We start from the raw sequence: 23,608 nt of genomic DNA on the forward strand, positions 1-23,608 counted from the left end.
TTTCATGTAGGGTTTTAAAAATTTTAGTAAAGTTTTTTTGGAAATTATGAACATGTCCCAACCCATGTGACACTGTCACATGAGGGGAAATGTAAGGGAATTTTCTTTCTTCTATTTTTAATATTTTTGAAAGTAGAGGCAATCTCCTTGAGGCAGCACTTAGCCTAATGGAGATGAGTGCGCTCTTTTGTGCGCATGTGCGAAAGAGCGCACTCTCGATTTTAGGAATCCCTGCTGCCCGCACAGGAAGCGCTTGGCACTTTCATGTGGACGTCACGCTGGGCGGGCCTTAATTGGCCCACTCACGTAAAGTGGCACCGCACTTCCGATCGGGGGCCCTGATCAGAAGTGCGCCTGCACGTGCCCGCCCTTCAACTTTCCCTCCAACGGGGGGGAAAATTCAGCCCATAATGTTTTGGCCTCAACTACTTTCAACTACAAGCGAATTCCACAGGCTCACCACTCTCTGGGTGAAGAAATTTCTCCTCATCTCAGTCCGGAATGGTCTGCCCCTTATCCTCAGACTGACCCCTGGTTCTGGACTCCCCCACCATCGGGAACATCCTTCCTGCCTCTACCCATTAGACTTTTATGGGTTTCTATGAGATCCCCCCTCATTCTTCTGAACTCCAACGAATATAATCCTAACCGACTCAATCTCTCCTCATATGTCAGTCCCGCCATCCCAGGAATCAGTCTGGTAAACCTTCACTGCACTCCCTCTATAGCAAGAACATCCTTCCTCAGTAAGGAGGCCAAAACTGCACACAGTATTCCAGATGTGGTCTCACCAAGGCCCTGTATAATTGCAGCAAGACATCCCTGCTCCTGTACTCGAATCCTCTCACTATGAAGGCCAACATACCATTTGCCTTCTTTACCGTCTGCTGCATCTGCATGCTTACCTTCAGTGACTGGCATACGAGGACACCCAGGTCTCGTTGCACATTCCCCTCTCTCAATTTATAGCCACACAGATAGTAATCTGCCTTCCTGTTTTTGCCACCAAAGTGGATAACCTCACATTTATCCACATTATACTGCATCTGCCATGCATTTGCCCACTCACTCAGCTTGTCCAAATCACACTGAAGCATCACCGTATCCTCCTCACAGCTCAGCCTCCCAACCAGCTTTGTGTCATATGCAAATTTGGAGATATTACATTTAGTTCCCTCATCTAAATCATTAATATATATTGTGAATAGCTGGGGTCCCAGCACCAATCTCTGCGGTACCCCACTAGTTAGTGCCTGCCATTCAGAAAAAGACCCGTTTATTCCTACTCTTTGTTTCCTGTCTGCCAACCAGTTTTCGATCCATTTCAATATACTGCCCCCAATCCCATGCCCTTTAATTTTACATGTTCATCTCTTATGTGGGACTTTGTCGAAAGCCTTCTGAAAGTCCAAATAAACCACATCCATTGGCTCCCCCTTATCAACTCTACCAGTTATATCCTTGAAAAATTCCGGTAGATTTGTCAAGCATGATTTCTCTTTTGTAAATCCATGCTGACTCTGTCTGATTCTGCCACTGTTTTGCAAATGCTCAGCTATTAAATCTTTTATAATGGACTCTAGAATTTTCCCCACTACCGATGTCAGACTGACTGGTCTATAATTCCCTGTTTTCTCTCTACCTCCCTTTTTAAATAGCGGGGTTACATTAGCTACCCTCCAATCTGTAGGAACTGTTCCAGTGTCTATAGAATCTCGGAAGATGACCACGAATGCATCCACTATTTCTAGGGCCACTTCCTTAAGTACTCTGGGATGTAGATTATCAGGCCCTGGAGATTTATCGGCCTTCAATCCCATCAATTTCCCCAAAACCTTTTCCCTACTAATACTACTACAGTGTACTAAAGGATGTCTTCTAAAGGGTGAATGTAAGTTCTGCCTCTGCAAGGCATTAAGGAAACACCTGAAAATGGTGCTGATCCACTGTAACCAGTCTATACTGTTTTCCTGGGAGTTCAGATGGTTTCCTGTCAGGCTTATTATGGAGACTGCCAGAATCCCTGCAGAATGTTAAGGCCCTATGTGTTGTGACATCTTGGTTCCTTGCAGTTCTCCATTCCTGGTGCAGTTGCTGTTCCAAATAATAAGTTTTCTTAAAAATTGTGCTTCAGACAATGCAGCCATGGTCCTTAAAGCACAGGAAAACTAAGTCATGCCCCCAAGCGGGAACCATATAAATGGTCACTCAGGTTGGCTGATGCTGTGATAGAACTTCCACTTCAGCAAAAAGTGGCTTACATACCCAGCATTCCTTGTGATGCCCATGTGAATTCATACCACTTCCGCACCCGGTTTTGGACGAATCGGGAAATTTTGTAGGAGTTCATATAATTCACAGTGCTATCCATGCAGTTTCGATAATATGTCTGTCCAGCAGTAGCTGCGCCCACCACATCTCTCATCTGATGAATAACAGAAACAGTGGACTCCAGTGAGTACAAGTCAAATGATAAAATTATCAATATTAGTCAATACAAGTCAAATACCTAGTCATAGATGTCCACCAGTGGTTCAAAGACCAAATAGAAAGAGTTAAAAACAAAAAACTGCGGATGCTGGAAATCCAAAACAAAAACAGAATTACCTGGAAAAACTCAGCAGGTCTGGCAGCATCGGCAGAGAAGAAAAGAGTTGACGTTTCGAGTCCTTATGACCCTTCAACAGAACCCTGTTGAAGGGTCATGAGGACTCGAAACATCAACTCTTTTCTTCTCCGCCGATGCTGCCAGACCTGCTGAGTTTTTCCAGGTAATTCTGTTTTTGAAATAGAAAGAGCTGATCAGAGGCTTTCAGTCAGGGCTCTGTGGCCCCTTAGAGGTCAGCAAGTAGATTGCAGGCTGAGAGTTGGTTTCTCCCATTGGTAGTTTCCCCATGAGAATTTTTCAAGAGGTGTGTTTGTGTGTGTGTGTGTGTGTGTGTGAGAGAGAGAGATGGTGTGTTTGAGTTACAAGTAAATAGGTTGCATTATAAGATAAGTGATTTGTCAGCTGTTGAATTTCAAAGGGAAGTAGTGACAAGGAACTTACAAGGGTTTCAAAGGTAAATAGGGGAAGGTATATTAAATTTTATTGACCAGAAAGTAGATGCAATAGGAAAACATAACAGATTTGGAGAAGTTGAGTTCAAATAAGTGTTTGAGGACAATAGTATTTGAAATGAAAGGGAAAACAGATATTTAAGGAAAGATGTTTAATAGTCATTTGGTAGTACAGAACTTGAATTATCTAAGGGGAACAGCTGCGCCCTACCCACCCTGTCCACGCCCCTCATAATCTTGTACACCTCGATCAGGTCGCCCCTCAGTCTTCTCTGCTCCAACGAAAACAACCCAAGTCTATCCAACTTCTCTTCATAACTTAAATGCTTCATCCCAGGCAACATCCTGGTGAATCTCCACTGCACCCCCTCCAGTGCAATCACATCCTTCCTATAATGTGGTGACCAGAACTGCACACAGTACTCCTGCTGTGGCCTCACTAAGGTTCTATAAAACTCCAACATGACCTCCCTACTTTTGTAATCTATGCCTCGATTGATAAAGGCAAGTGTCCCAAATGCCTTTTTCACCACCCCACTAACATGCCCCTCTGCCTTCAGAGATCTGTGGACAAACACGCCAAGGTCCCTTTGTTCCTCAGAACTTCCTAGTGCCATGCCGTTCATTGAATACTTTCTTGTCAAATTACTCTTTCCAAAGTGTCTCATCTCACACTTTTCAGGGTTAAATTCCATCTGGCACTTATTTGCCCATTTGACCATCCCATCTATATCTTCCTGTAGCCCAAGACACTCAACCTCATTGTTAATCACCCGGCCAATCTTTGTGTCATCCACAAACTTACCAATCCTACCCCCCACATAGTCATCTATGTCATTTATATAAATGACAAATAATAAGAGACCGAGCACAGATCCCTGTGGTATGCCACTGGACACTGGCTTCCAGTCACTAAAGCATCTTTCTGTCATCACCTTCTGCCTCCTACAACTAAGCCAATTTTGAATCCACTTTATCAAATTACCCTGTATCCCATGTGCATTTGCTTTCCTTATAAGTCTCCCATGTGGGGCCTTGTCAAAGATTTTGCTGAAATCCATATAAACTACATCAACTACACCACCCTCATCTACACACCTGGTCAGCTCCTCAAAAAATTCAATCAAATTTGTTAGGCATGACTTCCCTCTGACAAAGCCATGCTGACTATCCCTGATCAAACATTGCCCCTTCAGGTGGAGATAGATACTCTCCTTCAGAACTTTCTCCAATAGTTTCCCGATCACTGACGTGAGACTCACTGGCCTGTAGTTCCCTGGCTTATCTCTACAATCCTTCTTAAACAGCAGAACCACATTAGCTGTTCTCCAGTCCTCTGGCACCTTCCCCGTGGCCAGAGAGGAATTAAAAATTTGGGTCAGAGCCCCTGCGATCTCCTCCCTTGCCTCTCTCAGCAGTCTGGGACACAAGCTAAATCATTAGATGATCTATGACCAGAACTAAAGTGGAATATCCCAGCCGTGGCTGATCAGTCATTAAATAAAGACCGCACATTCCAGTTCTAGTGAAGCAATTATTGCAACATTAGCCTGTCTTCTCTCTTTGCAAAAGCTGATGAATCTGCTCATGTCTGTTATGTACTTTCGGCATTTTCAGTTCCCTTTTCTTCCATACCTGACCAATCATGATGGAGAAGATGAAGACTCCCATGAAGTAGTTGACAAGTTGAAAGAGAATTTCAAACACTGTCTGTGGGTCCGGTAGCCCTCCAATTGTAATCAGGGTCTTCACAGCCCAGTAATAGCACCTCATGTAACTACAGGAGAAGAAAAAGTAGAGCACATGAAACCTCAGGTTTTACAGTAAATCATTTCCACTGAGTATAGAAGAATAAGGGGTAATCAATTTGAGATGTTTAAGATAATTTAAAAATTTGATAGGATAGGTAGAGAAAAACTATTTCCTCTGTGAGGGTCAGTCCACAATGGGGGACCATAACCAAAAATTAGAGCTAGGCCATTCAGGGATGATATCTGGAAGCAATTCCTCACATAAAGGGTTGTGGAAACCTATAACCTTCTTCCCTGAAGGTAAGTTTGAAGCTAGAACAAAAATAAAAATCAAAACTGAAATTGTTAGATTTTTATGAGGTAAAGGTATACGTGAATGTGAAACCAAGAGTAAATGGAGTTAAAATACAGATCAGCCATGACCTGAAAAGAATGGTGGAATGGGCTCAAGGGTCTGGGTGGCCTACTGCTATTCATATGTTCCTATTCACAGACAAACACTCAATACCCATTCAATTTTCTCCCCTCCTCTCCTGAAGGTGCTAACATTGACAGGAGTGTTGTTCTATGGCACAACCAGTCCCTTGATACTTCGCCCAAGTGACTGATCTTTAGTTTGGAGTCTAGGAAATGAGTCGTAGCAGCAGATTGCTCAGCTACTTAAGGCCCCGCAGCCTGACATCCATAACTCACATTTTTCAGGTCAGTTTACCAAATAGTCACCAGGCATAGAAACTCTGCCTAATTATTTTTGTCCCCTTCTGCCCCAGTGGTGCAGAGGGCAAGTATTGTGTCCCAACTGCTACTTCGGCGAAGAATAGACCAGGCCATAAGTTAAGTGTGGGATATTCAGGTTTGTACAGCTTAGTGCCACACCATGTGATGCAATTACCCAATACTACTCTGGGTCAGCTAGCTAAATGTTTTAAAAGAAAAAAATATTTAGAATTTCCACAGGGTTCTGTGTGATGGTCGGTCTTTTTTTTCTATTGGTTCTTTGACTGTGGATGGCACTGACATTTATGGCCTATCACCAATTGCACTAGCGCAATGAACAAACAAAAATGATGGGCAGGAAAAGACCAGCTAGTTCAGTATCTCTTCCCTGAATCATGTTAGCTGGAGCATCATGGCTATACACTTCCCTCCCCCACCCAGCAGCCATGTAATTTTTTGGATAAGGCAAAGAACAGAAAAATCAATAAAGGAAAAAATATTCTGGAAAATTACTCTCTGACCACCTCAGGCAATAAAAACCAGTGTAGATCACATGGAGTGTTTATAAGTAAATCAACTTAATTTCTATATAATACAATATCTTGAGCCAAGAACTGTTCCAGCTCCCACTTGAAGACATTAAGGGAGTCAGCACCCATTGCACCAAATGACAACGCGTTCCAGAAGCTCACTACTCTCTTGGAAAAGAAGAGTCACCTAACATCCATCTAGAAATATTTTTTTTAAACATCTAACTATGCCCATTATTTAATCTCATTTAACACTTTTGTTAATTCGTAGACCTCTATCAGAGACCTCTATCAGTTTTCTGGCCTTATAATCTCTGTAGGGAGAGGAAAGATTCCTTTAGGCAGGCCACTTTCTATTAATTCTCCCTCCAGCTGCAGCATTCTATGCTCCTTCCTCCTGCCCAAGAGTAGAAAACCTAGAGGGCCAACCATCAAGAAACAACTGCAAGGCCGGAAACTTCTCAACAGTTTAGCATCTACAGTTACTACTACAAGCACTTTCAAGTTCTTCAAGATCAAAAAAATCTTCTGGCCACTGCAAGAAAATAGTACCAAAAGCTGCCTATAGCTTTACTTGAGCAGTTGAGGGTCCCACTAAATGATATTTGAAATGGCTACCTCAGGAGTTGTACTGCTCGTGGTCAGGAACAGGATCTGCTATTAGTCAAGTGGTAAGGTTTGGAAAATGGTATCAGTGTTGCAATGACATCACTTTGCCTCAATTCCACTTTATTAATAAAATTGCCACTTGTTTCAAGTGGGAGCTCTGGACTCTAGGGATAATACTCCCTGGAAAAGGCCAGCTGTATATACCAATGTTTGATGTTCCGACTCTTATTCTCCTCCTCCTTTCTCAAAAGTTAATTACATGGAGCAATGTCCAGAGGAAACTACAGTACAGAGAGTGTGAAGTATAGTGGTTTGCACTGACAGTCGTCATAATCATGTGAAGAAGGGATGAATTTGCATTTATAAAGGGCCTTTCACATCCTCAGAACATCCCAAAATGTATTACAGCCAATTAGATATTTCTGATGTACAGCCACTGTTGGAATGTATGAAATGTGGCAGCCAAATTGTGAGCAGAAAGCTCCCACAAACAGCAATAAGATAACAACCAGATCCGTTTAAATCTGTTTTAGTGAACTCAGTTGAGGAATAAATATTGGCCAGGACATTAAAGAGAACTTCTTTGCTCTTTTTCAAAATAGTGCCCTGGGATCTTTTACATTCACCTGAGACATAATAGGGTGCCTCAATTTAACATCTCATCTGAAAGACAGCACCTTCGACAGTCCACTGGAAGGTCCGTGGAGAGTTTGTGCTCAAGCCTCTGGTGCATGATGTGACCCATGACCTCCTCAGAGGTGAAAGTGCTAACACTAAGCCCTGGCTGATGCAGCTGATATGTTAGTTCCTAAGTGATTAAAGTAGCAGAACTCATAGGACATGATTTTCAAATCAGGGTCAGGAACCCGACGCCCAGATAATTTCTGGGTTCTAACCTCCCGCCTCAACTGCATTGGTCATGTGCTGCTATTTGAAACATAAATGCCCTAATTAGGCTGAAGGTGAGCTCAATGCCCAATTAGTGTCACCAAACGTAACCTCAAGGTGGGAGCTGCCTTCAGAGCGCGAGCGGCAAAGGCAGGCAGCAGCCATGGTGCAGGCCTGCCGCTACCTTGCAGAAGAGAGGAGACAGCACCTCAGAGGGCCAGCAGCCTCACTGATAACAAAAGTGGCCAAAAGAGCATGATTTGGCACAAGATTCTCCAGCTCACAAAATTTTTCAACATAAACTTTTAAACCTGACCAACTGTGCACTAATGTGCACCATACTGTTTGAGGTTGGTGTTTTCAACTTTGAAAATTGCATGTTCACCCTCCCCAACCCCTTAACATCTTCTCAAGGAGCTTAATGGGCCATTAACTAGAGGGGTTGGGTCTCCATTCTTCCCCTCCTGCAGGAATTCAATAAAACAGATTTAAACGGATCTGGTTGTTATCTTATTGCTGTTTGTGGGAGCTTTCTGCTCACAATTTGGCTGCCACATTTCCTACATTCCAACAGTGGCTGTACATCAGAAATATCTAATTGGCTGTAATACATTTTGGGTTGTTCTGAGGATGTGAAAGGCCCTTTATAAATGCAAATTCATCCCTTCTTTACATGATTATGAAAATTATGTACATTCCAGAGGTTGTGGAATCCAGTGCTGCCCTCCAGAAATGTGATTTTCAAATCGCGTCTGCACTTATTTCCGATTCCACTAGCAATTGAAAATCAGGCCATACAGAGTCAGCAACAAGCTGAGAGCTATACATAAAAAAATCCATACTGTAAACTGCAGGAGAAAATGAAAAAGGAAAAAGGCCACTTTAAGGAGCTGTTTTAAACATTTCAGCATGGCCTTCCCAGTTCAAAAGGGTGCTTCCTGTCCCTGTTTTCTAATGGAGCTTCAGTGGAGGATCCTGCCTATAAAGTGTAGGCAAATATGTCAAATGGAAAACTTTTTAAAAAGCAACAAATCTGATTTGTCAAATCCCCGACGCACAGAAGCACGGAAAGATCCTTACCTGTTACCCTCACCGTCATAGACCCACTTTGTAGCTCCAATTCCTTCATAGTCAGATGCCCAGTAGTACAGACAGGTATTTATATGGAGGCTGTACAGTAGGTATATTGTGGTCCTAATCACTCTGTAAAACACAAGGTATTCTTTTATATTCAGCACTATCACTTTTTTTAAACATAATTGGAAAGATCATCATTGGTTTATTTCCAATGTATTTACATCCTTTCCTAAATAATGTGACCAATACTGTACATAGTACCCCAAATATGGTCTCACCAATGCCCTGTACAACTGAAGCATAATCTCCCTACTTTTGAGTTCAATTCCCCTCACGAAATATGATAACATTCTACTAGCTCTCCTAATTACTTGCTATACTTGCATACTAGCCTTTTGTGATTCACGTACTAGGACACCCAGGTCCCTTTGCACCTCACAGCTCTGCAATCTCTCACCATTTAGATAATATACTTCTCTTTTATTCTTCCTGCCAAAATGGACAATTTCACATTTCCCACATTAAACTACATCTGCCAGATCTTTGCCCACTCACTTAACCTATCTATGTCCGTTTGTAGCCTCCTTATGTCCTATTCACAACTTACTGCCTTACCTATCTTCGTCTCATCTGCAAATCTGACAACCATCTCTTCAATCCCTTCATCTAAGTCATTTATATAAATTTGAACAGATGAGTTCCCAGCACTGATCCCTGTGGCACACACTTGTTACATCTTGCCAACCTGAAAAAGACCCATTTTCAATCTGCAAATCCTTCCAATAAACCTATGGCAGGTGGTAAGAGCAGGAGAATCTCCTAGTCAGCAAGAACCTGCAGAAGGTAACAGAAAACACTGCAGTAATAAGCATAACAATGGACCAACACATGGAAATCCATGGTCAGCAATGCCCTCTTACAGGCATGGCACCTGAAGAGAGAGGGAGAGAGAGTCATGTCTCTGGTTTTCATTGAACCTCAGTATGAGGAAATTCTGACTGTCTCTGGGTGACCCAGTAACATAGTGATATCCAGATATAGCATAACAGATACTCCAGATATCACTGGGTTTAAAGGAGTCAAGACCCCGGTATCATTGTGTTACAAAAAGACAATATCACCTCATAGCACTGAATTTAAAGGGGAAAGTATCTGGGAATCATGGTGTTACGGAGACAGTGCCTAGGTATCACTGTTTCACAGAGGGTATTATCAGAGTGTGTTTGGGTGTCACTGTGTTACACAGGATGCAATCCCAAGATCTAACTTTCTTTTATTCATTCAAGGGATGTGATCTTCATTGCCTTGGCCAGCATTTATTGCCCATCCCTAATTGCCCTTGAGAAGGAGGTGGTGAGCTGCCTTCTTGAACTGCTGCAGTCCATGTGGTGTAGGTAAACCCACAGTGCTGTTAGGGAGTGAGTTCCAGGATTTTGACCCAATGACAGTGAAGGAACTGCGATATTTTTCCAAGTCAGGATGGTGAGTGGCTTGGACAGAAACTTCCATGTGGTAAAAACAAAAAAACTGCGGATGCTGGAAATCCAAAACAAAAACAATAACAGAATTACCTGGAAAAACTCAGCAGGTCTGGCAGCATCGGCGGAGAAGAAAAGAGTTGACGTTTCGAGTTCTCATGACCCTTCGACAGAACTTGAGTTTGAGTCCAAGAAAGAGTTGAAATATAAGCTGGTTTAAGGTGTGTGTGTGGGGGGCGGAGAGAGAGAGAGAGAGAGAAGTGGAGTGGGGGTGTGGTTGTAGGGACAAACAAGCAGTGATAGAAGCAGATCATCAAAAGTTGTCAACAACAATAGTACAAAAGAACACATAGGTGTTAAAGTTAAAGTTGGTGATATTATCTAAACGAATATGCTAATTAAGAATGGATGGTAGGGCACTCAAGGTATAGCTCTAGTGGGGGTGTTTTTAAATTTTAAAAAAAAATAATGGAAATAGGTGGGAAAAGGAAAATCTTTATAATTTATTGGAAAAAAAAGGAAGGGGGAAACAGAAAGGGGATGGGGATGGGGGAGGGAGCTCACGACCTAAAGTTGTTGAATTCAATATTCAGTCCGGAAGGCTGTAAAGTGCCTAGTCGGAAGATGAGGTGTTGTTCCTCCAGTTTGCGTTGGGCTTCATTGGAACAATGCAGCAAGCCAAGGACAGACATGTGGGCAAGAGAGCAGGGTGGAGTGTTAAAATGGCAAGCGACAGGGAGGTTTGGGTCATTCTTGCGGACAGACCGCAGGTGTTCTGCAAAGCGGTCGCCCAGTTTACGTTTGGTCTCTCCAATGTAGAGGAGACCACATTGGGAGCAACGAATGCAGTAGACTAAGTTGGGGGAAATGGAAGTGAAATGCTGCTTCACTTGAAAGGAGTGTTTGGGTCCTTGGACAGTGAGGAGAGAGGAAGTGAAGGGGCAGGTGTTGCATCTTTTGCGTGGGCATGGGGAGGGGGTTGAGGAGTAGGGGGTGATGGAGGAGTGGACCAGGGTGTCCTGGAGGGAGCGATCCCTACGGAATGCCAATAGAGGGGGTGAAGGGAAGATGTGTGGCGGTGGTGTTCCTATGTATCTGCTGCCCTGGTCCTTCTAGATGATAGTGCTCAGGGGTTTGGAAGGTGCTGTCTAAGGAGCCTTGGTGAATTTCTGCAGTGCATCTTGTAGATAGTACACACTCCTGCTACTGTGTCTCAGTGGCAGAGGGAGTGAATATTTATGGATAGGGTGCCAAACAAGCAGGTTGCTTTGTCCTGGATGGTGTCAAGCTTCTTGAGTGTTGCTGGAGCTGCACTCATCCATATTACTGAGACCTGGAATATAACATCTGTCTGAACACTATAATCAATCATACGCACCTATATATATAGGCCTTGCTCATTACTGCTTCCAGTCGGTCATTAAATTCAAAAAAGGTCATGTACTGTTACAAAAAATTAATGAACATTAATTCAATAATATCATTGTATATACCATGCTATAACAAGTGCAATGCTAAACTAAAAGCAATAAAATTGTGTAATTACAAAAAACATCAGTTAATGACTGTTTACTCAATAAATAAAACACAATTCAGCCTCCTGCCAAAGCTAACACAAAGCCAGTGTGGCTAATTTCATAGCCACCCAGCTTATCTACTAATGTTGGCAAATGTTCCAGGTCAGCCTAATTATTATTGAATTGTTATGATTTGGAAAGCACTACCTGAGAGTATGGTGAAAGCAGATTCAGTAGTAATTTTCAAAAAGAAATTGGCTATATATTTGAAAAGGAGAAGTTTGCTAGGACATGAAGAAAGAGCAGGGGGGGTGGGACTAATTGGGTAGCTCTTTCAAAGAGCCAGCATAGGCACGATGGGCTGAGTGATCTCCTTCAGTGCTGTAAGATTCCATGCAGACTAAAGCAGGGAGCCATCCCAGTGCACTGGGGTCTTTGGAAGGTGCTGCGGAGTCAGAGAGGCATAGGAGTTTTTGGATGGTGTCAAGGAGCCAGAGAGGGTTCGGGGTCTTTGGATGGCATTGCAATGGTCAGAGGCAGATTCGATGTCCCAGACTTACTGCTGGAGCAGGGAGTGATTGGGGGCTTCAGGAGGCCTAAAAGTCATGATTGGGATGAAGGGAGGGAGATTGGAGGCAGGACCGCAAGGGCAAAGGCCAGAGCTGGGCATTTGTGGACATCAGAGGCTGGGGACAGGGTCTGGAGACCAGGGAGCTTAGTATTGGGAGCAAAGGCAATTGTGGTAAGTATTTACCTTTATTTATGCATACAATGTTTAGAGCTATTTTTCCCTGAAGCAAACCAATGTTGGGGTGGAGAGCTAAAGCAGATGCTGCATCACTTATTTGTAAAATCAAAGGGCCCAATCCCTACTTCAGGTGTCAGGAAAGAAATCCTTTTTTTTCTTATACCCAATATAGCAGGTGGCACATTTCTAGCCATTAGAGCATGTGTGCTTCCTGGCAGTCATTTTGGGGCCCTCAGCAGTCACATAGCACCTGAAAACAAGCTGTGCTCTAATTTAAAACAAAAACAAAAACAGAATTACCTGGAAAAACTCAGCAGGTCTGGCAGCATCGGCGGAGAAGAAAAGAGTTGACATTTCGAGTCCTCATGACCCTTCGACAGAACTTGAGTTCGAGTCCAAGAAAGAGTTGAAATATAAGCTGATTTAAGGTGTGTGTGTGGGGGGGCGGAGAGAGAGAGAGGTGGGGGGGGGTGTGTGGTTGTAGGGACAAACAAGCAGTGATAGAAGCAGATCATCAAAAGATGTCAACAACAATGGTACAAAAGAACACATAGGTGTTAAAGTTGGTGATATTATCTAAACGAATGTGCTAATTAAGAATGGATGGTAGGACACTCAAGGTATAGCTCTAGTGGGGGTGTTTTTTTTATTTTTTTTTAATAATGGAAATAGGTGGGAAAAGGAAAATCTTTATAATTTATTGGAAAAAAAAGGAAGGGGGAAACAGAAAGGGGATGGGGATGGGGGAGGGAGCTCACGACCTAAAGTTGTTGAATTCAATATTCAGTCCGGAAGGCTGTAAAGTGCCTAGTCGGAAGATGAGGTGTTGTTCCTCCAGTTTGCGTTGGGCTTCACTGGAACAATGCAGCAAGCCAAGGACAGACATGTGGGCAAGAGAGCAGGGTGGAGTGTTAAAATGGCAAGCGACAGGGAGGTTTGGGTCATTCTTGCGGACAGAGCGCAGGTGTTCTGCAAAGCGGTCGCCCAGTTTACATTTGGTCTCTCCAATGTAGAGGAGACCACACTGGGAGCAACGAATGCAGTAGACGAAGTTGGGGGAAATGCAAGTGAAATGCTGCTTCACTTGAAATGAGTTCTGTGGGGCAGGAGCAAGCTGAGACGATCGGTCTACCGGGGCAGATCTCCTACCCAAAATCCACAAACAGAACTGCCCCGGTAGACCGATCGTCTCAGCTTGCTCCTGCCCCACAGAACTCATTTCTCGTTATCTTGACTCCCTTCTCTCTCCCCTTGTCCAGTCCCTTCCCACCTACATCTGTGATTCCTCTGACACCTTACGTCACATCAACAACTTCCAGTTCCCTGGCCCCAACCACTTCCTCTTCACCATGGACGTCCAATCCCTCTACACCTCCATCCCCCACCAGGATGGTCTGAGGGCCCTTAGCTTCTTCCTCGAACAGAGGCCTGAACAATCCCCATCCACCACTACTCTCCTCCGTCTGGCTGAACTTGTTCTCACGCTGAACAATTTCTCCTTCAACTCCTCTCACTTCCTCCAAATAAAAGGTGTGGCTATGGGTACCTGCATGGGCCCCAGCTATGCCTGTCTCTTTATGGGGTATGTGGAACATTCCTTGTTCCAGTCCTACTCCGGCCCCCTTCCACAACTCTTTCTCCGGTACATCGATGATTACTTCGGTGCCGCTTCATGCTCTCGTCGGGACTTGGAAAAATTTATTAATTTTGCTTCCAATCTCCACCCCTCCATCATTTTCACGTGGTCCATCTCTGACACTTCCCTTCCCTTCCTTGACCTCTCTGTCTCAATCTCTGGTGATAGACTGTCCACCAATATCCATTACAAACCCACCGACTCCCACAGCTATCTCGACTACAGCTCCTCACACCCCACTTCCTGTAAGGACTCCATCCCATTCTCTCAGTTCCTTCGCCTCCGTCGCATCTGTTCCGATGATGCTACCTTCAAAAACAGTTCCTCTGACATGTCCTCCTTCTTCCTTAACCGAGGTTTTCCACCCACGGTCCTTGACAGGGCCCTCAACCGTGTCCGGCCCATCTCCCGCGCATCACCCTTACGCCTTCTCCTCCCTCCCAGAAACATGATAGGGTCCCCCTTGTCCTCACTTATCACCCCACCTGCCTCCGCATTCAAAGGATCATCCTCCGCCATTTCTGCCAACTCCAGCATGATGCCATCACCAAACACATCTTCCCTTCACCCCCCCCTATCGGCATTCTGTAGGGATCGCTCCATCCGGGACACCCTGGTCCACTCCTCCATCACCCCCTACTCCTCAACCCCCTCCTATGGCACCACCCCATGCCCACGCAAAAGATGCAACACCTGCCCCTTCACTTCCTCTCTCCTCACCGTCCAAGGACCCAAACACTCCTTTCAAGTGAAGCAGCATTTCACTTGCATTTCCCCCAACTTAGTCTACTGCATTCGTTGCTCCCAATGTGGTCTCCTCTACATTGGAGAGACCAAACGTAAACTGGGCGACCGCTTTGCAGAACACCTGTGGTCTGTCCGCAAGAATGACCCAAACCTCCCTGTCGCTTGCCATTTTAACACTCCACCCTGCTCTCTTGCCCACATGTCTGTCCTTGGCTTGCTGCATTGTTCCAGTGAAGCCCAACGAAAACTGGAGGAACGACACCTCATCTTCCGACTAGGCACTTTACAGCCTTCCGGACTGAATATTGAATTCAACAACTTTAGGTTGTGAGCTCCCTCCCCCATCCCCACCCCCTTTCTGTTTCCCCCTTCCTTTTTTTTCCAATAAATTATAAAGATTTTCCTTTTCCCACCTATTTCCATTATTTAAAAAAAAAATTAAAAAAAAAACACCCCCACTAGAGCTATACCTTGAGTGCCCTACCATCCATTCTTAATTAGCACATTCGTTTAGATAATATCACCAACTTTAACTTTAACACCTATGTGTTCTTTTGTACCATTGCTGTTGACATCTTTTGATGATTTGCTTCTATCACTGCTTGTTTGTCCCTACAACCACACCCCCCCCCTCCACCTCTCTCTCTCTCCGCCCCCCCACACACACACCTTAAATCAGCTTATATTTCAATTCTTTCTTGGACTCGAACTCAAGTTCTGTCGAATGGTCATGAGGACTCGAAACGTCAACTCTTTTCTTCTCCGCCGATGCTGCCAGACCTGCTGAGTTTTTCCAGGTAATTCTGTTTTTGTTTTTGTTTTGGATTTCCAGCATCCGCAGATTTTTTGTTTTTATCTCTGTGCTCTAATTTAGCTGCCCGTGATTTGAACGTAATAATTTCAATGGGCTTTGGAAGACTTTGGGCAGAATTTTCCGCTCAACATATGGGCGTGCACCTGACACATGAAATAGCGTACCTGGGTGAGCATCCTGATGTCATCGCACACTCACGTGATATTTAGGTCAGCGAGCACGCACCGGAGTCGGCAGCACGTCCACCGCCAATTAAGAGGCCTATTAAGACCATTAAAGTAGCAATTGATAGCGATTTTTCACAGCCCGTCTGACGTTATGGTTGGCAGGCTGGCGAATTGGCCAGGTGGCCTTTGCATTTTTGAGAAAACCTCATCCAAGGGCGGGACAAGGTTTCCGTGATTAATTTAAAAAAGGATTCAAATGATTTGAAAATATTTTCATCATCTGTATGTTGAGGTGTCTTATTCTGACGCGGGGACATTTTTTCCCAATTTTATACATTCTGTTTTTATTGATTTTAAATTCGTCAGCTGCCTGAGGCAGCTCTCTGCCTTCAGGAAGTTTTCCTTCCGCGCTCCCCCTGCCCACACTGATTTCAGTGCTCAGCCTCTCCCGCCCCAGCAATGCTAAGCATTTAAGCATGCCTTTCACGCTGGCTAGCCGTTAATTGGCCAGTCAGCATGAAATCGTGGTCGTCGGCCCGTTCCCAGGCCACTCCCAGGCCCACTGGTTGTGGCTGCCTGCCGACCCAAAAATCCTGCCCTTTGTGTCTGTTCAGCAAACCCAAGTTCTCCCCAGTAACTGATCATTACTTATCCCTCAATCTACATCAATAAAACAGATTATCTGCTCAATAGCATGTTGCCATGAGACCTTGCTGTGTGCAAATTGATTGCCTGATTTCCTACGTTACAACAATGACTACACTTCAAAATTACTTAGTTGGCTGAAAAGCATTCTAAGACAACCTGAGGTTGAACATGGTTCTTTATAAATGCAAGTGATTTATTTGTAATTATTTCTTTCTGATTGCATTCAAATGCTGATGACACTCATTTCCTGCCACAAGACTGTCTCTAGAGACATTGGATCTAATAATTATAAAGTCCAAATACAGCTTCAATAAGGTGGAGAAAACATCAAGCAAACTCACCTTCAAGAGGCGTGGAAACCTCAAAAAAGTTCTGAAACCTAGCTTAATGTACAAAATGTCCAGGGGAAAAAGAGACACTAAGTCCATCTAGAAACAGAATCAGAAAACTTACACTTAGATTATTTTTTCTTTGTTCATTTTCTCTTTTCTACTTTGGAAAATTCTGTCCCTCCCACATATCACACTTAGTTAGGAGTGTGGTTTGTTCTTGAGGTGTAGTTCGATCTGGTTTGAGCACCCCATTAGTGACAGTCATGAAGAAGTGGCGAGGTCATTCTTCAATCAATGTTAGACCAGTTGAGGACTGATCCAATTTATTTAATGAATGGGAATGTTCCGCAGTGATGAACAGCTTATACCTCACTCTTGATCAGCTGAGGATTATTTTACGAGCCAAAATGATTTAATTAGTAAGATTGATGGCAGGGTGAAGAATACCCAAGGTACACAAACCCATCAAAGTTTTCTTTGATCGTTTTTCTCTGTACAAAGAACAGGCTGTACAATGGATTTAGGAATCGTTGCTAATGAACTGGCTGTTTAGCTGGACACTCAATAGGAGGAAAAGCTCGATGCTTCTGAAGTGATGACCACATGTTGTTAATTCAGTCATTTCTGTACGTTACAACAGTCACTTCCAAGTGGTGGAGTGATTTTGCTGTCACACCCAGCAAAGGTGGGGTAGGAGACATGCTTCAGCTGTACAGAGCCCTAGTTAGACCACACTTGGAGTAGTGTGAGCAGTTGTGGGTAGCATCCCTATGAAGGATATATATTGTTCTTGGAAGGAATGCACTGTAGATTTACCAGAATGATACCTGGAATTCAAGGGTGAATTATAAGGGAAGTTTTTTTTAAAAGGGTTGTTTACCCTGCAATTAGGAAGGTTAAGGGATGATTTAATCAAAATTTGCAACTTATTAAGGGGAATAGAGAGGGAGAAACTATTTCCACTGGTTGAGGAGTCTAGGACAAGTTGGTATAATTTAATAATTAGAGCCAGATCTTTCAGGGATGGGTTTAGGAAATACTTCTATTGAAATGTAGAACTCTTTTCCATAAATGGGGGTTGATGCTAGATCAATTGTTATTTTTAAACCTGAGATTGACAGTTTTCTTTTGGTAACGAAAGATATCAAGAGACATGGGACAAAAGTAAGTTTGTGGAGTTAAGTTGGAGATCAGCCATGATTTAACTGAATGCTGGAACTGGCTCATGGAGCTAATGGTTTCTTCCTGTTCCTAAGTTCCTATGAACTCTATACCTCCTTACAGTATTTGTTCCAGCTGTTGGCAGATGATAGCACAAAGCCACTAACTCATGTCAGAAGCACAAAAAGAACAAAGAGCCACTATCTTAAAATCAGACTATTGAGGCATATAACCAGGCAGTGAAAAATTGGAAATCTGATGGCAGAACAGGCTTCTGGCACCCACCAGAAGTGACATTGGAAGATAAAATGGGTGCAGTGACAAGGAGGGTCTCAGGCCCAATGCACCACAGGCATATTTTTCACATCCTTCCACAACCAAGAAACTGGCAGGAAGACCATGGTTCTACACATGATCAGATTGCGCTTGTGATCTCTAATGGAATTACATAGAATTACATAAAATGTACAGTACAGAAGCAGGCCAACTCATCCAAGATGGTGTTTTGTTCCATGGGACTCATCCCAACCGTTTTCATCTAACTGCAGCAACATAACCTTCTATTCCTTTCTTCCACATGTGTTATCCAGTTTCCCTTAAATGCATTTATACTATTTTCAATGCCTATAGATGCCACCTGTAGGATAATACCCTGAGTTATTTACCAGTAGAGTAATTCACAGTATTCAAAGCAACTGATTCAAAGACTGCACAATGATGCCCTGGTGGTCTTACGAGTGGAATGACTCACCTTGAATTTCGGGGTTTTCAAGTAATTTTCTCTCATAGGCTTCCTTGCTGTCTGAAAAACAGAAGCACAAAGTTATATTAACATCAATCAATGTACTAAAGGATGGGATTTTCTTTTAGTTACATGGAGCGTGGTGGTGCCCAAGGACAAAAGAATAGCTCAAATATAAGATATTAAGCTTAGACCAGGTTCTGTATTTTTTTGGCTGTCAAAGGTTTCTAAAAGTCTCTGTTGCATAAAGATAATTGTGGCAATGTTTGAGACCTTCATATCTGCTGATGCCTGACCTTACACACCACCTGCTATATTATCCCCAATAGTGTTTTCAGTTCACCATACACTCTAAGGTCAGCTCATGGAAGCTTATTGGTCACATTCAGCTTAAAAAAGGAACAACTTCACCACCAGCTTCTGGGTTGCTTTATGGTTATCCCAACCCAGCACAAAGCTTTCTTAAGAAATGGGTGCGCACAGGCCCTTTGAAGAGAGTTTTGCTCAGATAGAAAATATCTGCCTCTTGGCCTTCTTAGTTGAAGGCTAATTGTGCTGCTACAATTAGACATTTCCCCATGTTGCTATCGAGGGACAAGAATATGTGAATATCCGAATCTGACGGGGTTGGAAGGCGGAATTCCATAATGAGGCAGTTGAGGTGCCGCTCTCAACCTATGTTTAAAGCTGGCTAGGTTCAGTGCCAAATAATTCAGACATTTTAATTCAGAATTCCCCAATTCAGGAAACTACAGAACCAAATTTGGACAACGACAAGGCTCACATCCGAAATGCTGAAGAGCATCAGCATTAAAAACATTAACTATTACCAATGTCCAATATGATTAAAAACAGGAAAATTTCCTGAAAATGTTAAGATATGGAATTAATGAAGGATAACTTAAACCTTGCATTAACACTAACTTTGTGTTTGCTTGTTGTATTTTAAAGCCATTTTAACATATGCTAATGGGGTATATAATGAGGTGAATGTTCACTTTAATCGCCAGGTGGTAAACAGACTGTAGCAATTTGGCCACCTGAGAAGCCAATGGAAATAAATATCGAGTGGGATGTAAAACTACAACCTAATGTTAATGTGAAAATGCACTCCTCATAAACCTCAATAAAATCCATGGTATGCATCAATGTTCTCAAATGAATAGATCATGGAATCTATGCTTAGGAATTGCTTCTGGTCCTTGTTCCCTGAAATGAGGGCAAATTGCTGTTAAAGTATTGGATATATTGAAGTGTGAGGCAGAACTAAGAACCTCAATAGTTTGGGCTGATGGTGCTGATGAGAAAAACTAATAGTTGTTAGTGGCAACACAAGGCAGAAAGGGTAGACTGTATGAAGAATTTTTATTAATTACTGAGGAAGAAATTAAGATGATTACTCACTATAATGTCTCCTCCTTGTACGAACTGGAGACGGGATTGGAAAACAATTATGTCTATCAGGTAAATCAGATCACAGAAATAATCCATCAACAGCCACAGGTGGATGTTATCAGGTGTTTGATAGGGAAAGGTACAACGCACAGGGATGAGCCAAACGTTCCAATTCCAGGCCAACACCACAATGGATAACCACAGTACGTATGATGGATCTATTACAAGAGACAACAATTATTTTATAGAGACTCAATATTGTATAATACAATTTAACTGGCAGTGAAACTCAATCAGAACTGATTACTTGATGATACAATGTACAAGAATGATCTCAGTTACCATGCTCAGCTGGTACTAAATTAACAGGTTGGCAAGTTGCATTTTGATTTACCAGCAGCAGTAATATAAGATCCCAATCACAACACATTAGCAATACTAGTGTGAGCATTACTACCATTAACATTAGAGTAAACCCTACATTAGAAGTATGCATTGCAACTACCACAGAAAGAAGCATTTGAATGTGCTACGGGGACAACAGGTGATAGTATAGAAGTGGAAGTAGGCAATCTTTAAAATATATTAAACTGATATTGCTGAGTGTTTTGAAATAAACAGTACAGAGTGTGCTCCAAACTCATTATTTGATACAGAAACATATCAACATTTGGGATAATGGCACTGTCTGATAATAATTTTCATCTCTCTGCAGATGAACCTGGATTAATTAGTCAACAAAGATAGGACAAGGAGGACCAACACCTCACCAACACAGCATTAAATATCAGCAATACTAGTGTGACCATCACTACCATTAGCATTAAAGTAAACCCTGCTACAACCTGCTCAATAGTTCAAACATCAGCACAGGACTTGTGATATTTACACAAACAAATGTGGCATGCCACCTACAGGTGAGCATTTACCAGGCAGACAGGAGCTTGCATTGCCTGTGGAGGGCTAGGTTACAGGCCTCAGTCTCAAGAAGATAAGGAAGTGGATAGGAAGTCAGCAACATGAACTTCAAGGTAACATCAGCAGACTGTGCAAGTTTAAAATTAAAGCTTATGAGATTCTGTATGCAGACTGCAGAATCATTAAGTGTGGAAATTTGATACATATGAACAAGTAGCAGGAGTAGTCCATTCAGCCCTTCGAGCCTGCTCCACCATTTAATAAGATCATGGCTGATCTGATAGTAACCTGAAATCCTCATCCCACCTACCGCTGATAACCTATCACCCACTTGCTTACCAAGAATCTCTGCCTTAAAAATATTCAAAGACTGCTTCCACCACCTTTTCAGGAAGAGAGCTCCAAAGACTCATGACCCTCTGAGTGAAAAAAATTCACCTCATCACTGTTTTAGATGGGCTACCCCTTATTTTTAAACAGTGACCCCTAGTTCTAGATTTTTTCACAAGAGGAAACATCCTCTCCAAATCCACCCTGCCAAGACCCCTCAGGATCTTGTATGTTTCAATCAAGTAATTGATGTTACTGTTGAGTGAATCCTATCACTGGAATGAAATGAACTATCAAAATTGTTTAGCCATCAACATAGGGATATGGTTGGAATTTGAATGAAACATAAGGTCAACTCTCCAAGCAGTTCTGCAGCAAATGGGGCTGAAGTGGGGTCAGGGGTTGAGGATGACACATCGACTGGTCTTGGCTAAGTGGTTCACTAGATGGCTGGTGTCCAAGTGGCTCAATTAGTAAATGCACTCCCCTGGATGGTATACAACCCTATAGGCAAAGGAAAGTCTCAGGTCAGATTATCGGTCTTTGCTAAATTAGGCAAGTCAACAGTCGAGTTAATCTAAGAGATAAAAACAAAAAACTACGGATGCTGGAAATCCAAAACAAAAATAGAAATACCTGGAAAAACTCAGCAGGTCTGGCAGCATCGGCGGAGAAGAACAAAGTTGACGTTTCGAGTCCTCATGACCCTTCAACAGAACTAAGTAAAACTAGGAGAGGGGTGAAATATAAGCTGGTTTAAGGTGGGGGATGGGGTGGGGGGGAGAGAAGGGGAGGTGGTTCTTGGGACAAGCAAGCAGTGATAGAAAGAGATAACCAAAAGATGTCACAGACAAAAGAACAAAGAGATGCTGAAGGTGGTGATATTATCTAAAAGAATGTGCTAATTAAGAATGGATGGCAGGACACACAAGGGACAGCTCTAGTGGGGGTGGGGTGAAATAAGACTAAAAGGGCATAAAAGGTATTGATTTAAAAATAATGGAAATAGGTGGGAAAAGAAAAATCTATATAAATTATTAGAAAAAACAAAAGGGAGGGGGAAGAAATGGAAAGGGGTTGGGGATGGAGGAGGGAGTTCAAGATCTAAAGTTGTTGAACTCAATATTCAGTCCGGAAGGCTGTAATGTTCCTAGTCGGAAGATGAGGTGCTGTTCCTCCAGTTTGCGTTGAGCTTCACTGGAACAATGCAGCAAGCCAAGGACAGACATGTGGGCAAGAGAGCAGGGTGGAGTGTTAAAATGGCAAGCGACAGCGAGGTCTAAGTCATTCTTGCGGACAGACCGAAGGTGTTCTGCAAAGCGGTCGCCCAGTCTGCGTTTGGTCTCTCCAATGTAGAGGAAACCGCATTGGGAGCAACGAATGCAGTAGACTAAGTTGGGGGAAATGCTGCTTCACTTGAAAGGAGTGTTTGGGCCCTTGGACGGTGAGGAGAGAGGAAGTGAAGGGGCAGGTGTTGCATATTTTGTGTATGCATGGGGAGGTGCCTTAGGTGGGGGTTGAGGAGTAGGGGGTGATGGTGGAGTGGACCAGGGTGTCACGGAGGGAACGATCCCTATGGAATGCCGCCAGGCGGGGTGAAGGGAAGATGTGTTTGGTGGTGGCGTCATGCTGGAGTTGGTGGAAATGGCGGAGGATGATCCTTTGAATGCAGAGGCTGGTGGGGTGATAAATGAGGACAAGGGGGACTCTATCATGTTTCTGGGAGGGAGGAGAAGGCGTGAGGGTGGATGCGTGGGAGATGGGCCGGACACGATTGAGGGCCCTGTCAACTACTGTGGGTGGAAAACCTCGGTTAAGGAAGAAGGAGGGCATGTCAGAGGAACTGTTTTGGAAGGTAGCATCATCAGAACAGATGCGACGCAGGCAAAGGAACTGAGAGAATGGGATGGAGTCCTTACAGGAAGCGGGGTATGAGGAGCTGTAGTCGAGGGAGCTGTGGGAGTCGGTAGGTCGTATCTGTTCTGATGATGCTACCTTCAAAAACAGTTCCTCGAACATGTTCTCCTTCTTCCTTAACTGAGGTTTTCCACCCACAATAGTTGACAAGGCCCTCAACTGTGTCCGGCCCATCTCCCGCGCGTCTGCCCTCACACCTTCTCCACATCATAAGCAGGAGGTAAATTTCAGCTGCAGCAGAGTGAAATTAGCTGGGATGAGACTTTGTGAGCAGGAAAAAAGCTGAAAACGGAGGAACAGGCCAGAGAGATGGCTCCCAGGAACACCAATGCTGCACTGGAAGCATTAGTGATATAAGTGGAAAGGAGGAAATAAGTCATTTTTCCGCAGGGACTAGAAGGTCCTCCTGATGTGCACTTTGAAGGA

At 43.4% G+C, this 23,608-nt stretch overlaps 1 protein-coding gene across 1 annotated transcript in view; it reads right to left on the minus strand.

The window, feature by feature from the left end:
• Nucleotides 1–23,608, minus strand: part of LOC121280034 (cyclic nucleotide-gated cation channel beta-1-like) — an 83,042-nt gene that overhangs the window by 19,567 nt on the left and 39,867 nt on the right. The window contains exons 10-16 of the mRNA XM_041191664.1: nt 20,027–20,235; nt 18,632–18,682; nt 16,729–16,815; nt 11,489–11,553; nt 8,636–8,758; nt 4,696–4,837; nt 2,266–2,425 (exon numbers count right to left, since the gene is read on the minus strand). Of these exons, the coding sequence (XP_041047598.1) occupies nt 2,266–2,425; nt 4,696–4,837; nt 8,636–8,758; nt 11,489–11,553; nt 16,729–16,815; nt 18,632–18,682; nt 20,027–20,235 (837 nt within the window). The remainder of the gene's footprint in view (nt 1–2,265; nt 2,426–4,695; nt 4,838–8,635; nt 8,759–11,488; nt 11,554–16,728; nt 16,816–18,631; nt 18,683–20,026; nt 20,236–23,608) is intronic.

This window comes from Carcharodon carcharias, chromosome 7 (assembly GCF_017639515.1).
Source record: "Carcharodon carcharias isolate sCarCar2 chromosome 7, sCarCar2.pri, whole genome shotgun sequence".
NCBI lineage: Eukaryota > Metazoa > Chordata > Chondrichthyes > Lamniformes > Lamnidae > Carcharodon > Carcharodon carcharias.